The 15,687-nt window shown below is 59.4% G+C and overlaps 1 protein-coding gene across 2 annotated transcripts in view; it reads right to left on the bottom strand.

Annotated features, from left to right (window-relative positions):
• Positions 1–439: 439 nt before the first annotated feature.
• Positions 440–15,687, bottom strand: part of CLPTM1 (CLPTM1 regulator of GABA type A receptor forward trafficking) — a 28,604-nt gene continuing 13,356 nt past the window's right edge. For both annotated transcript variants that reach the window (XM_027079804.1, XM_027079805.1), the window contains exons 4-14: positions 15,017–15,175; positions 12,607–12,724; positions 8,227–8,312; positions 7,287–7,407; positions 6,452–6,696; positions 5,284–5,377; positions 2,916–3,106; positions 2,553–2,648; positions 2,112–2,247; positions 1,289–1,456; positions 440–1,083 (exon numbers count right to left, since the gene is read on the bottom strand). In XM_027079804.1, the coding sequence (XP_026935605.1) occupies positions 824–1,083; positions 1,289–1,456; positions 2,112–2,247; positions 2,553–2,648; positions 2,916–3,106; positions 5,284–5,377; positions 6,452–6,696; positions 7,287–7,407; positions 8,227–8,312; positions 12,607–12,724; positions 15,017–15,175 (1,674 nt within the window). In that variant the 3' untranslated portion in view covers positions 440–823. The remainder of the gene's footprint in view (positions 1,084–1,288; positions 1,457–2,111; positions 2,248–2,552; positions 2,649–2,915; positions 3,107–5,283; positions 5,378–6,451; positions 6,697–7,286; positions 7,408–8,226; positions 8,313–12,606; positions 12,725–15,016; positions 15,176–15,687) is intronic.

The raw sequence follows: 15,687 nt of genomic DNA, 5'->3' as shown, positions 1-15,687 counted from the left end.
CTGGAGACGAGCTCATAAGCCCAGAGAAGCAAGGTCAGGCAGCCAAGGTCCCAGGATTGCTGAACAAGGCAGGCTACTGGGACGGCATCAGTGGTGGCTAGACGCTCCTGCCCTACCGGGCTGTGTGAGGCCAGGAGATAATCAGTGGCACAGGCGAGGCTCCGTGCCTCAGCAGGTCTCGTGGTTAAGAGCACTGGTGCGGTGAGGTCATGGCGAGCAGCTTCCCAGTCTGTGAAATGGGGACGGTTACGGAAGCCCCCTCAGAGGGCTCCTGGGAGAGGGAGGAGGAGGAGAAAGGGCCTGGCCCAGAGGGTCACTGTCCCCAGTTTAGCATGTCCCGCGTCCTGCAGGTCTCCGTCTCCCTGCCAGACTCAGGAGAGACACCCCCACCTGCTCTCCAAGGTGGCAGGGGAAGGAAGGCACAAGGCGGGGGGCTCTGTTGAGTTTAAGTTAAACACCCATATGAATTTATTAAATCCAGACTGTGTTAAAGGGCGGCGGTCTGGGAGGAGGGAGTGGTGGGGGATCGAGGGACAAGATGATGGACGGCCGTGGGTGTCCCAAAGAGGGGCCCGGCCCCTGCCCCGCCTGGCCCACCCCCTCGGCAGTGCCATGTCAGCTTCACCATGATTCCTGATGGTGTTGGGCTGGCGGGGCGAGATGGCTGGAAACACGGAGGGACAGACAGATGGTGCCTCCACAAACGACGCGCCCTGGCCCCCACACCACACACCGGGCCCCAGCCCGATCTGTCCAGGGAAGCGGCGACCGGGAGGGGAGGCGAGGGGGCCGGGGCGGCGGGGGTGGGGGTCACCAGGAGCGGCTAATCCCTTTTTTTGTCCTCTGCTGGCTTTGGAGGGGCTTCCTGGGGCTCGCTGTCAGAGCTGGCCCCCTGGGTGGGCCTGGTGGGCGGGGGTGTGGAGGCCTCCTCCCTGGCGGTGGCGGTGGTCGTGGTGGGGGCGGGGGCCGGCGGAAGGGCCCCTGCTGCTGTCGGGGCCTCGCCACTCATGCCAAACTCGTTCACCCGCGTGGGGTCGACGCGATAGATCCACCGTTGGTAGAGGTAGATGAAGAAGACCACATCTGGGGGTGGGGCGAGGGGGCAGCGTGAGGGGAAGGGGCAGGGCCCACCGGCTCACTGTCAGACTCGGGGCAGGGGGGTCCTGCAAGGAGTGGGCTGAGCCTCCAGGCTGAGGCCGGCGCGCCTCCCTCAGACCAGGGCCCTGCCCGTGCCCAGCTCTGGTGGGAGCCTGCCGGCCAGCCCACCCACCTGCCCACCGGGCCTCACCGTCCCGCAGGCAGCCGATCCGGTACATAACAGGCATCTTGATGACAAAGGCGAACAGGTCATCAATGAAGGTGTTGAGGGCCTTGTAGGTGAGCATGCGCCAGGGCAGGTGGGCCACAGACTTGAGCTTGTAGTTGATGAAGAGCTGGGGTGTCATGGTGATGAAGCCTGCGGCGGTGAGGAAGGGGCATCCATGAGCAGAGGAAGGGGCGTCCTGACCCTCCACCTCTTTGACTGCATTTCTGGCCTCTGTCCCTTCACTCACTCTGTCCCAGCCACACTGGCCCCCGTGCTGCTTCCAACACCCCAGGCACATCCTACCTCAGGGCCTTTGGACTTGCTCTGCCTTCTGACAGATCTCTGCACAGCTCCTTCCTTGGCACCTTTCAGGCCTCAGTTTACGTATCATCTCCTCAGAGAGGTGATGATGGAGGTCAGGGACACCTGACCAGCCTCCACGCCCTCTCACCCTGGCCCCTTCAGAGCACTCATCACAGGCTGTAACTCACTTGTCTGTTTACTCTGTCCGTTCCCCTGAGGACGAGGACTGAAATGCACTGTCCAAGGCTTCCCGGAAGCCCTCCCTGACTCCCAGACCGGACCGGGCACCTCTCTGAGGCTGTCCACGTGCCACCCCTGCTCCCCCTGAAGTGTCCCTGTCTGGAGACAGGTCTGTCTCCCGCACTGGACCCCAAGTGCCAGGAGGGCGGGGCCCGGCTGACTCGCTCACTGCCGAGGCCCAGCACGGCCCAGCACGCGGCTGAGGACTGCTGCTGGACGCCTGGCTGACTGCGGGGGCCGCGTATGGTGAGGGCCTGCTCACCGAAGGTCAGCAGGAAGCCATAGAGCATGCTGAGCACCCAGGAGTACCAGCCCTTGTGCTCCAGGTACAGGAGGCTGTAGACGGCATAGCAGCCCAGGAGTGGGAAGAGGATCCAAGACAGGTACCGGAACGCCATCTGTGGGGCACAAGGTGGGGCTGGGACCCAGCTCCTTGGGCCCCACCTGGCACCCCTGCTCCCCGCCCTCACACACCCACACCTGGTCTGGCAGGCCAGCCCGGGGGAATTTCCAGGTGGCCCTGGGAACTCTGGACTCGGCCAGGAAGTATATGTGGCTGGCAGGGGACACTAGAGGGTATGATGCAAGCCATGAAGCATGGGGCTGTCAGCCGACAGGCAGACATCCTAGCCATGTCCTGGGTCCCCAGGAGCGTGTGGGTACCTGCAGACCCTCCCTGAGGCCCACTGTGGGGGACACTCACGTCGTCATACACTTTGGTCGAAGACTCAACGTATGTTGACTTGTCTTTGAAGGTTGGGCGGGGGAAGAGTCCTGCCACCTTGTGCTCCCGGTCCAGCTGCGGACAGGGAGGGAGGTTGCAGTCAGCTGCCACGCTGGCTCCTGTCCCCCAAGCCAGTTCCAGCTCCCGCCCTTCCCCACCGTTCCCAGTTCCCCTGCCCCACGTGTGACCCGAAAAATCCCCTGGTGCGAAAATCCCCTTGGTCTTGGGAGTGTGGCAGGCATTGGGAATCCCCTAGGGGCCAGCTCCAGGGTCTGGCTGGGCCACACGACCCTGCTCCCAACCCCTGGCAGCTTCTGAAACAGCATGGCAGCCTGGCCTTACCCGGACATCCATGACCTTGGTGATCTTCCAGAGGTCGATAAGGACCCCGATGAAGACGCTGACCTGGACCACGAAGTTGGTCTCATTGTCCAGGATATAGAGGAGGACCACGAAAGACTGGAAGACGCCAAAGAAGACGGAGCGCACGGACAGGCCCTCCAGGGACTGCCGGCTGTTCCAGAACTGGATATCTGTGCACAGGAGTTGGGGAGGAAGCCAGGAGGGTGAGGAGCCCCCGAGTCCCTCCCGCAGCTCCCTCAAGCCCCGTCCTCCGTCCTCCTCACACCCCCGGGGCAGCGCTGGGTATGCCAGGGAGGAGGGTGCACACTACTCCCCCTTGCGGTGAGAGTCTGCTCCACAGGCGCCAGCCAGAGCCCCAGGCAGGCAGGATCTCTGCAGCCTCACACTGGACACACCCTGCCCCCCAGGGTGCGGTCGGTCCCTTGCCTGGCAGTGACGGTGGCGGAGACTGCTGCCATGTGCCACATCCCTAAGGCCACACAGCCTGACCCAGCGGTATCTGCATGGAAGCCGGGTCTGTGTGACAACAGACCTGAGCTGTCCGCCGTGGCACCGTGGCGCCTCCGCTGGGTGGGAAGGTCTGGGACATGCACATCAAGACCGCCTCTTCCAGCCCACCACCCCGAACCTGTGAAGGAACCAGCCCACATTCCCTGGCGGTCCAGGGTCCAGTGGTTAAGACTCCGCGCTTCCACTGCAGTGGGCGTGGGTTTAATCCCTGGTCAGGGCACTAAGATCCTGCATGCCGCAAGGTGTGGCCAAAAAAAAAAAAAAAAAGGGACCGGCCCACAGACACGCTCAGGACATGCACAGGGGCCATGGGCTCTGCTCTCCAACCAGAGCTTCTTCCAGTACTACTCTCCCGGGCCCCCGCCACCCCCCACAGGGCCCAGCTCAGCCCCTCTCCCAGCCCTGGTCTTCCCATCGGCCAGACGAGGAAAACGGCACCACTGGACTCTGCCTGGGCTGTGTGTCCAACACCTGCCGCCACAGCAGGCCGACCCAGCACGATGCCCTTCTTCCAGGCGAGAAGCCATGCCCGAGGTCACACAGGGGCGAGACCCGGGTGCTGGCCACCCCTCCGGCTCTGACTCTGATTCCAGAGCTCCAGCACACCCGGTAGGCTTACACCTCTCCCTTCAAACCATCAGACCCTGAGGAGATATGAAGGGGACACTCACAGGAGCCCCCCCAATCCTAACCGGGAAGAATGCGTCTGAAGACAGCGTTCTGGTGGGGGTGGGTGGATCCGAGTTCTGCCTCAGACCAGAGAGGCAGCAAGCACAGGCTGTAAGGCTGGGCTCGCCCAGGGCCCATGCCCTTGCTCTGTGACCCTGAGCAAGTAACCACCCCCTCTGTGCCTTCATCTGTCATTAGGGAAAAAGGGACCCTAGGGGACCCAGCTTGCAGTCAGCAAGAGCGTTTGCAAGCATGCGCCCACCTGGCACAGCCAGGGCTCCACGCACCACGGCTAACACATGCCTCCCTACTGGGGTGAGCACCACTTACTGTTTGGTTTTGATGTCATAATTTTCCAGAAGGTAACTCAATCATGGCAATGTCCTCTTAATAAGAATGATGATGATAATAATAATACCCATTACTACTGCCACCTCCAGAAGCTGCAGAGCAGCAGGCCTCCTTCAGACCAGGGTTCTCTAGGACAAGGAAGAAGTGGCCAGCAGGGCCTGGAGTACGGAGAAGGCTGCCTGGATCTAAATCCTGGCCTTGCCACTTGGGAGCTGTGTGACTGTGGGCAGGTAACCAACCTCCCCAAGCCTCCGGGTCCTTGCTATGATAGTGGGGGTAACGACGCTTCCTCACGGGGCTGTGGCTGCAGGGCTCAATGCGCTCACTGGAGGGCGCTCCAACCGTGCCTGGCATGTGGCCGGTCCCCCTCAAACGCTGGCCATCACCACTGCTGGCCTTTGGAACCTCGGGGCCCTCTGGGACAGGGCTGTCACTTTCCCACTCAGGTGGGCCCTGTCCACTCAACCCGAGGGGTCTTCCCCAACAGGCGGCCTCCCGGGCAGGGCGGCAGAAGCAGCTCTGGGGCTTCCCTGCTCCCCGCCTTGGAGTTCCCCGGCCCTGCTTCCTGGCGGCTGTCCTGGCCTTTGCCAGAACGCCAGGCCCAGCCCCTCCCCCAGCACCACGCCCGGTAGATGGGAGTTTCTGGGCTGGGAGTTGGCGGCTGCTCACCAGGCCTCTGGAGAGTGGGGCTGACAGGCCCCAGGTAGGGGGAGGGCCCAAGAGGAAGAGGGAGGGAGCAGGCCCTATCCTCCCACCACACACCCCCTTGTCCCCAGTCCCCCACGGCCTCTCACGGGGCCCAGGGTCCCACCCTTACCGTTCTTGAAGGCCAGGAACTCAAAGACACTGTGGACAATGGACACGATGATGGTGAGCGCCAGCAGGTAGGGGTTGGTCTCTAGGAGGGCAACCTGGGGTGGGGGTGGGGGAGATGCTGTGAGCGCTGCCGTGCCCTCATCAGCCGACCCATCTCTCCTTGCTCTGGGCCCCGGAAGAACCTCCTGATATTCCCCAGACCTGACCCCAGGGCTTCCCAGCGGGGTGTGGTGCTGGCTGGGAGGAGAGCAGGTCAGAGATGGGTAGATGCGCACAGAGAGGTGGGCGAGGGATGCACGGAGAGGGAGGGAGAAAGATGGAGACAGAGGAGAGATGGGGAGACAGTGATGGGGGTAGGCAGAGAAATAACTGAGAGAGATGAAGGGACTGTCAGAGCCAGGGACAGAAACCCAACACCAAAGACAGCCCCGGGCAAGCACAGACCAGGCTCAACAAGACAGACACAGGCAGAGAAGAATATTCAAGGACACAGTGAGAGGGAGCAGACACATGGAGTCAGAGCCCAAAGTCGGAGGCACAACATGGGGCCGAAGAAGCAGGGAGGGGTAGATCCAGACCCTGAGGGCCAGGCCTTGCAAACAGAAAAGCCGTGACAAGGAGGACCATGGGGACTTCCCTGGTGGCGCAGTGGTTAAGAATCCGCCTGCCAATGCAGGGCACACGGGTTCGAGCCCTGGTCTGGGAAGATCCCACGTACCGCGGAGCAAATAAGCCCCTGAGCCACAGCTACTGAGCCTGCGCTCTAGAGCCCGTGAGCCACAACTAGTGAGCCCGTGCTCCGCAACAAGAGAAGCCACTACAATGAGAAGCCCGCGCACCGCAACGAAGAGTAGCGCCCACTCACTGCAACTAGAAAAAGCCCGTGAGCAGCAGTGAAGACCCAACGCAGCCAAAAATAAGTAAATAAATGTAAAAAAAAAAAAAAAAAAAGGAGGACCGTGGAAGCCTCAGAGGCAGGACCCCCAGAGTCAGCCAGAGCCAGAGGGCCGAGTGCGTTTCCTGCCCACTGCAGGGAGGGCGGCTGGGAGGTTGTGAAACTGTGGGCAGGGGAGCATCCGCTCGCAGCCCCCAGGCCATCGGCCTGGCCCACTTCCCCTTCCCCTCCTGCCGCCAGGAAGGGGCTGGGAGCCTCCCGCCACCCCCCCCACCTTCACCGAGTCCTGCTCCTCATCTGACTGCTCGTACAGCTCGTCGCCCAGGAAGTTCCAGGGCGACTTGGTGCTCTGGGCAGCGTAGAGCTGCCAGCGCCAGAGCGAGAGCGGGCAGAAGGAGACGCGGAGGGGCAGGCTGGCCAGACTCTCGTTGATGGGGTAGTAGTCCTTCTGCAGGTTCCAGTAGTCGTTGAAGTAGATGATGGGGTAGTAGTCACCGCTCACGGCATCAAACTTCACATCTGCAGGCACACGGGGCAGGGGTTACCGCTCAGCCTGGACCAGAGGCCACAGGCACCCACGGGGGTGGGGAGACCCCTCAGCCTCCGAGGACAAAGGTGTCAAATTCGGATGTTTGCAGGGATCCAGTGGGGCCCCTGGGACAGAGACTGGGGCACAGGGAACATTTCTGGGCTGTGCCAAGGAGTCAGGGAGAGGGCAGGCTAGGGAGGGCTGGGTAGGCCCTGGCTGAAGGGGACAGCTGCAGCTCAGCTCCAGACTGTGGCTGCCCCGAGGCTCTCCACTCGTCAGGCTTCAGTAAAAGAAGTCAGAAACCTGGGTTCCTGAGTGATGCTGCCCCAGTTTCCAAGGCTGGCAACGGAGGCACCCCTCCCGAAAAAAGCTCGTGGCTAGATGAGACCAGTTTGGACACACGGTGGTCAGGGCTGGGGTCACCAGGGGGTGTGGGAGGAAGAGAAAGGGGAGTGTCTAGAGGGGCAGGGCAGGAAGCTTGGGAGGGTGGAGACCTAGTCAGAGATCTCGGGCTGGGGGTGGGGCCAGGAGACAAGAAAATGGCCTGGTCAGGAGCCCAAGAGGGTGGCCGGGGGCTCACACTGGTCCAGGGGAGGAGGCACGCTGCCCTTCACCCACGGCGTGTGGTCGTCCACAATGTTGATGGTGATGTTGGGGTGCCAGTGGGAGATCACCTCCACAGGCCCGTAATCCTCAGCCCTCTGAGGGGAGACAGGGGGTGGTGGGTCTCAGAGGCACCTGCTCGCTTCCTCCTGAGGACTCCCGTGACAGTCGCGACAGCAGAAGAGCAACCACCACAGCGACCGCTGGCCGAGGGCTCACCCTGGCCAGTCCCCGCACCAGCCTCTAGACCCCGCTGCCCTGGCTGCCCCCAGCCACCTCACGGAGCAGAAAACCCAGGCCTGCCCATATGGATGGCACGGCGCACCAGGCTGCAAAGTACAGCCTCATGACCGCACAGCGTGGGACCCGCGTGCAGCCTCCGTACTCAGGGGCCGCCCTCCCGCCTGGAACCACCTCGTGGAGGGAGGAAGACTCTTGGTGCCACCGCGGGTTAACGTCCCCGGATTAACCAGGAGTATTCCTTCTAGAGCCAACGTTAGCAGGTACCTCATCTGTGCCGGGCCGAGCCCGGGCTCTGGGGTCCGGCTGCTTGGGTGTGAATCCCAGCCCTGCCACTTCCTGGCTGTGATACTTCGTGTAAGTCTCCTTGTGACGGGACTCACCCAACAGGGCTGGCGCGAGGCTTCCAGGTGGGTGCGTGTACGGCGCACAGAGCACCCGCCCTGCCACTGCTGGAGGTCAGCTGTAACCTCGCCGGCAACGCCCCCACTCCCTGAGAGCTAGCTCTACGTTCTAACCCAGTTTCCAGGGAGGGAAACTGAGGCTCAGAAAGGTGAAAGCCCCCGGCTACCAGTGGCTCAGTGGTGGTGTCAGAAGACAATCCCCGTGGTCCGGCTGCTGGGCTGGGAACGGGCCGGACGGCACCCCCAGAACTCGACGGCTCTGCTCGTGTTTACCTTGATCATTTCTGGGTCAGCTTCCGTCTCTCCCGTCAACAGGTTCTTGGTTTTCTGAAACCGCCGGCGCTTGTATTTGTTGATCACTGAGGGCGAGGAGGCAGGGAAAGGGGGTGGATGTGAGACCTGCTGGCACTCGCAGGCCCCAGGCCCCAGGCCTCTGCCCACCCGGTTCCCGGCTCCCACTCTTCCACCCACCAACCGACGGCGGCAACCAGAAAGCCTGCACTGCCTTCTCAAATCTCACCCCAGTCCCAGGTTCCCCATCTTTACAGTGACACCGGCATCTACCAAATTGCACCAGGAGTCTCCTCCTCCAGGATTTGCTGCATCTGTTCCATCAGCCCACCCCGGGTGAACGGCCCCTCCGACACATGCCTCAGATACGAGCACTGCCTCCCACCTCCAGAGCCCCACCCCAGGCCGGCCACGGCGCCCCCTCCTGGATGACCGCAGTCACCTCCTCACTGGCCTCCCAGTGGCCACTCTTGCCCCTAAGATCCAAGTAACTGATCGAGTCATCCCACTGCCTCAGAATCCTAGACAGCTCCCGCTGCCCCGGGCAGGGCCCCTGACGTGCTCACCACGGCCCCACCAACCTCAGCCCTCGCCACCTCTCATCCTTGCGCACCCCACTCCTTCCTCCTCAAATGCGCCGACCTTGGGCCTGCAGACGTGCTGCTGCGCCTCCCCGGCAGGGATCCAGCATGGCTGGGATCTTCCTGGTTGGCTCCTTCTCCCCCTTCCAGCCCCTGGTTAAATGTCCCTTCCGCCCACTCCACTGAGGGCGGCTCCTGGAGCCCGGGTGGGTTCCTCGCCATTTCTGTTTCCTTCACCACAGTTCATCACGACCCACTGGTTCACCTGCCCACTGGTTTACTTGTTTGCTGTCTGCCCCCTCAACCAGTCTGCAAACCCCAGGTGGGGCCGGGCCCGTTTTGGGCCCTGCAGTATCCCCCCCCAGTGACGAACAGCAGCATTGATAAATATAAACAGGTGGGCCGAGACAGGGCCGGAGAAGGCCCAGAGCCGCCAACGCGAGAAATATTTTGGGGCTGTGAATCCCCGGGCAGGAGTGGACCTCACTTCCTCTTGCCGAGGCCAGGTCAGACACGGGCTCCCTGCCACGCTGTCCCAAACCCTGCCAAGACATGCCAGGACGACAGGGCTCGTGCTTGTTCATGCTCCATCTCCCCGCCTCCATCCGGGTCTGGGTAACTGTTCAGCTCCCCCTTATGCTGGGACAACACATGGCCTGTCCCTCCTGTGACTTCTCCATCCTGCCCCCACGTGCTAGGGAGATGGGGAAATGGAAGAGGGAGCTGGCCAAGAGCGGGGGCCCTGGGGTCACATCCTGGCTCTGTCTCCCATGAACTGAGGGACGCTGGTGAGCTACATCACCTCCCCGGGCCTCAGTCCCCCCTCTGGAGAATGGAGATTAAAGCCTCGCCTCTTCTGGGCAGGACCACTGCGAAGTGGCTCTCTGCTCTACAGAGCCCAGCCGGCAGAGCACCCCTGCATGTCACACTGACGCACGCCACAGGGCCCAGATCCCTCCCACCCGCTCAGAACCAGGGGCTTCTGGAGTCTATGGATGAGCTCAAGTTCAAAACCACTTCTGGGAATTGACTCAGGGTTTCAGCCCGGGGGCCAGCTGCTCTTACGGTTTCCATGAATATCATCCCATCACTTCTATCACAATTAACGCATTTGAGACCTTGCTCCCACGTCAGGGGAAAGCAGTAAACACCCAAGGGTGGGCATCCTGGAGAATAAATTCCCCGGGGACATGCTCCGCTGCTGTCTTCCACACCCATGAGAGGCTGTCCAGGGCAGGGAGGGACTGTGCCCGGCCAGCCCCAGAGGCGAGAGGCTCTGGCTCAGGTGGAGAACATTCTGCAACTTGGTGGCATCCAGATGGGGTTATGATATGAGATGGACCTGGCTTCCGTAGGGAGGAAGAAGCCCCCTTTTCTTGGAGTTAGACTATACCCTGAGCACTGACAATGTGGCTCGTTGAAACTGAAATGTGCTGTGAGTGCAAAACACACACTGGGGTTTGAAACTTAGTGCAGGAGAAGAAGAGTGAAAGTACCTCATTAATTTTTTTATACTGATTACATGTTGAAATGACAACACGTTGACCTCAATAAATTACTATCGTTCATTTCATGGCCTTTTTTTTTTTTTTTAAGGTGGCCACTTAGAAAACTTACAATGCCTTCTGCGGCGGGCACTGTATCCCTCTGGGACAGTACTGTGCTACTTTGTACTGGCCCTTTGGGGAAGGGAGGAGGGGGCTCTTCCGATCCCACACTCTTGCTCTATGCCCTGGAATGGGCCGGTGGCCAGCTCCATGTCCCTTCAAGCCCCTGCCCTAAGCGGGCCCAGGTGTGAGGCAAGCCTGGGGGATCCTGGTGGTTTCTCAGGTCCACAGGCTGCAGATTCTATTTTGCAGACCACACCAACATCTGTCACGCTGACCATGAACACGACCTCACCACACAGTGACACGGATCACGTTCACCAGAGACAAAACCACAGAAGATGCTGGCATTGAGCGAGGCTGGTCGGTATAACTGGGACGCAAGTGAGCGGCCGCCCACCTGGGTCACGTTCAAAGCAACCTCTGACGCGTCAGGCACATGTAACCCAGACTTTCGGGGACACCTCCGTGGGGATGGCCCCTGCAGGCCACACCCCTCAGCCTGCCTCTGCCCACATCTTTGCAGATGCGCTCCACGGAAGCCAGCCAGCCAGCCAGCCGGGCGGAACGCCCTACAGAGCACAGTCCGCAGACGTACTTGCTTAGAACAGCGCTTAGCACACCTGGGGGACTTTTCCAAATCAGCTTTGGGTACTGAAATACAGTCACTAGAGTTTTGTTTCATCCAGTGTAGATGGTCACAAAAAAAATTCTCATCCTTTGGGTTATTTTTATACCAGAAGAGGTAGGAAAAGACCTAACCCATGCAAATTAAAGCACATCTGTCTCTGCGCCACACAAAACAGCCACAGGGATCTTAACCAAGTCCACAGGCGCAGCAGAATCAAAGTGAGGTGGAGCACGCAAAATTCACACGAAGGGAATGGGGGGCTTTTGGGAGGGGGATGTGGGGGGCTGTCTGTTCTCTAGATCTGCTGAAACTGAAGTGCAGCGAGAGAGTCCCACAGCTGCCGATCAGGAGACAGTGGACTCAAGGACAAAAGACACGAAGGGCAGGCAAAAAAATGCCAACAATTATTAACCTCATAGAAAAGGAGATGTTGGACAGGAAAGGAAAAATAAACTACACACACTGTATGGTTCAGATGGGAAGAAGAGTCACATACTCAAAACCATTTGAGTGCTGAATATGAATCTAATCAAATTATGTTCCTGAGTTGAGATTTCCTCTTCCGGAGAAGGAAGTCAAGAGACAATGTCAAAACTGAAAAACCAAGAAATTGCATTATCATCTTATTATTGGGAGCCTTGGAGATTTAAGTAGCAGAAACAGCTAAAGCAGTTGCCTGTGGGGAGTGGAAACTGGGGGAACACAAGAGGGGGAGAGCAGGAGACACATGAGTGTCGCTGTCTGGTTAAATTACTTGAATTTTAAACCATGTACTTATAACAAGAGATTAAAAAACATTTTTTTTAAAGAAGATGCCCTGGGCAGAGAGAATCTGTTTCAAAATGAGGTCGTGTCAGAAGTCCCAAATGGCCACAGTTCTGACCCAGGGCTTCTTGGGGTCACTGGCAGTCCTGCGGTTTGCTCACCCAATCAGGATTCTCAGGGGGGGCACCAGGAGGGTGGCCAGCGAGGTGAGAACGGGGCCTGTCCGGTGACGTGGCCCTCACCAGCTTGCCTCGTCAAGGGAGGCCCTACTCAGAGGTGTGCGTGCGGGGGCGGAGGCTCACAGCGCAGCCATGCAGGACGCGTTCAAACCTGCAGCCTGGGAGCCTCGCACGGCCCCGCAGGAGCTCCCAGGGCGGTCACTGTGCAGCACCCATTCCAGGAGCGGCCGACACAGATGCAATCACAGAGAGCACGCCGGATGCAACTAATGGCAAAGGGCCTGCAGTCTCCCTCTGCTCGTTTAATCAGCCATCGTTCTCTCATGGGCCATTCTGGAGTGTCTGCTCTGCCAGGCCCGGTACTGTGCACACGCCGGCCTCGCCCTTCCTCTTCTCCGAACTCCCTTTCTCCACCTGCTCTTTCTAAGCCGATTCCTCTCCTGCCTGCCCACGGGTGTCCAGAGGCATGCAGGGTACGTGGGGTTCGAGCCCGGCCACCAACCCCAGCCTCCCTGAGCACAGGGTTCTTGCCTGCCCTCGTGGACCTGGGAGTCCAGGCCCGCGGCACCACGGGGGCCCCAAGATGGAGAGGGACTTACTCCGAGACATGTGGACCGTGGCGAGCCGGCGATACAGCGCCTTCTGCCGGGGGTCTGGGTGGAAGCCGCTTTTGGTGAAGTAGACGTGGATATAGATGGAGCCGTTCTGCTGGACGCTCTGCAAGGCGGTCCGACGGGGACAAGGAACAGTGAAGCCCCTCACGACGCCCGCCCCCCACGGCTTCCTCACCCCCGTTACTGAGTGTTCAGGGTGGGCAGTGTAGTTAAGTGGTTAGGGGCCAGACACTGGAGTTAGGCTCAAATTCAAAACCAGGCTCTAGCCCACAATGGCTGTGTGGCCTCAGGCTTCGCCTCGCTGAGCCTCAGGGCCCACCTGCAGGACGCAGATCATCAGCACTGAGGGCACAGCAGGGCCGTAAAGATTATCTGAGAGCGCTGAGCACGGTTACTCAAGCACCGAATAGGAGCTCAACAAACGTCAGCAGCCTTAATTCATTAAACGGTAGAACAACGAAGGCCAGATACCACTCTGGCGCTTCAAATGGTAACTGCCCGATCCAGTGAGTCACGTCCGTATAACTCACGTAAACCTTGGGCACTGGGGCATGTTATTATCCCATTTTCCAGATGTGGTGACTGGGGCTCACACAGAGAGGCTACATGCAGCGAGTAAGTGGGTCCGAACCCAGTCTGTGGGCTCTCCCGTGGCCCTGCCTCTCACCGTCTGTGTCCTACCTCTCTGCCCGGGTCTTTCACCTACTATTCTCACCCCCCTGCCACACCCACCCAGATGAGGAAACTGAAGTGGGGTGGCCACCTGCCTGAGGCGCAGGGTGGGTGGCCGAGGCCGCACTGCAGCCTGTCTGACCTTCGTGGTAAGCTGGGATTCACCTGGCCACGCTGTGTCCTCACGTCCCTGCCTTTTAAATCCACCTCTGTGTCAACCATGTTTTTATATTTCATGCTGTTTTCACATCTGGCAGGGAAGAGACCGCCCCTCCCAGGTCTAGCTGATTCCTGGAAATAATAAACAACTCGCCTAACTTTGAATATAACTTTAAAATGCAAACCAACAAACCCAAGTCCACACCCCAGCCACCCCCTTAGGGACTGGCAAGCAGGTCAGTCCTAAGGTGTTTCCCCACCTGCCCTGCATTTCCTGCGGAAACCTCGATAAAGGCTTCGGCCTAGGCCTCCCCATGCCCCTTCTGCTCCTGTCCAAACCTGGTGCGTCCCCATGTGGCCCTGCGTAGTGTGGTGGGCCCCCTCCTCTTGGGAAATGTAAGCAGTAAATTCTCCTTCCAATGGCCTTGGCCTGTGTGGCTGCTCAGTCGCCTCCATAAATTAAAGTCAAGTACAACTTAGACACGCTCCCATCACAGAGCTGGGAAGGAGGGTTAGCAGCAAGTCCTTGGAAGCTTCTCTCACTGCCTGGCTTACTGCCCCTCCGTCTTCCTTGGATCTGGGGTTGGGGGCTGGGGGCTGGACGTGAAGTCTCAGCGGGAGCCACCTCTCAGCACGGGCTATCCTGTCTGCCTCAGAAAGAATGCCTCCACCCACTGCTTCCAGCTACCCAAAGAGACCCAGACAGAGCCAGACAGAGCAGAGATGCTCCCTCCTCCCCAGGAGGCCGAGGAGAAGACTTGACGGGGAGAAAGGAATGAGAGAGCAGCCCCAAAGAGAGGCCAACATTCACAGGTTCATCAAACTCATCGATTATTCAGCAGCCACTGATTCTGCACCCAGTCCTCTGCTGGGCAGAGCTGGGGACAGAGCTGTGACCAAGATGGTCCCATGGGGAAAACAGATCCATATTCAGGTAGTGACAACCCCCCAGAGCCGGCACGGCTTGCGCTGGGGAGCCCAGAGAGGGTGCTGGCTAGCCTGAGTGTCAGGGAGAGCTCCCTGGAGGAGGCAGGATTTGAACTGGGGCTGCCAGAGTCCAGAGCCAGACAGCCTGAGTTCAGTTCAGTTGACACTGGCTGTGCGACCTTGGGTGGGGCTTCTCTGTACCTCAGTTTCCTCATCAGTCAAATGGAAATAACAGTTCCCACTTCCTAGGGTTGCTGGGAGGTTTCCACCAGTCAGCCCAGGCTGGTGCCCTGTACGTACTCAATCAACATTAACTATTATTTTCAAACCAGGCTGGCTGACTGGCCACCCCCAGGGATGATTACTAATCTTTCACTGGTTTATACCACAGACTTACACAACCCTGAAAGTAGCTGGGAGGATCCTACGCCAATTCCAACTCCATCCAAATGGAGAGGTGGGGAAGACAAGGCCCAGAGACCTCAGGGACCTGCCTGTGGTCACAAAGCATGTGAACTGAGAGTAGAGCCAGGCTTGGAACCTGGACTCCCGATTGCAGGACTGGGAGCTGGTTCAAGGAAATGCCCTTAGTGCTAGCCGAGCAGCCTTGGGGCCAGAAACCAGAAGCTGTCCCCACCTGTGGAATGTCGAGCTCAGCAAAGTGCTCGTAGCAGCCGTCTGAGTTCTCGCCACTCGTCCAGTCGCCATACACAAGGTCATGCTGCTCCCAGAAGAGCGCTGATGTGGCATTAAAGTCTGTAAAGTGCTCGTGCTCTGAGATGTACACGTGCAGGTTCTGTTGGGAGGGGGAATGGGGGGAGCTTCGTTAGGGCTGCTTACAGGACCCTCTGAAGGCTGACAGATAAAGAGCAGATGAAGAGCCGTGGCAGCAACGGCCCACTAATATGAACAATTTGCGGGTGGGGGGGGGGAGGTTAGTGGAGAGAAGAGCAGCAGCTAGTAGAATAAACTTTCTCTTTCCTCATACCCCCACCACGTCTGTCCTGGTCTGAGAGCAAAAAACAATTAAACAATGTCCAGCCTGCCAATTAGAATTTGGGGTTAGAAAGGATCCGGACCTCCCTGAATCATCTCCCCTCTCAGCCTCTCATGGGCTTCTTGGTCAGAGCGCCACAGGCTTATGGATAAAGCACAGTCAAGATGTGCAGGAGTGTCAGCTGGCTACTGAGAACCGAGGGGCACTGGGGAGCTGGCCTCAGAACTCCCTCCTTTCCCAAGTCCCCGTGGCCATCCTTGTCCAGAGCCCAGAAGGCCCACTGGTAAAGAACAGCCGAGTGGTGGTCGCCC

The sequence above is a fragment of the Aethalodelphis obliquidens genome, unplaced genomic scaffold (genome assembly GCF_003676395.1).
Source record: "Aethalodelphis obliquidens isolate GAN/ISIS:26980383/991018 unplaced genomic scaffold, ASM367639v1 scaffold43, whole genome shotgun sequence".
NCBI lineage: Eukaryota > Metazoa > Chordata > Mammalia > Artiodactyla > Delphinidae > Aethalodelphis > Aethalodelphis obliquidens.
This window is presented reverse-complemented; position numbering and strand designations above follow the sequence as displayed.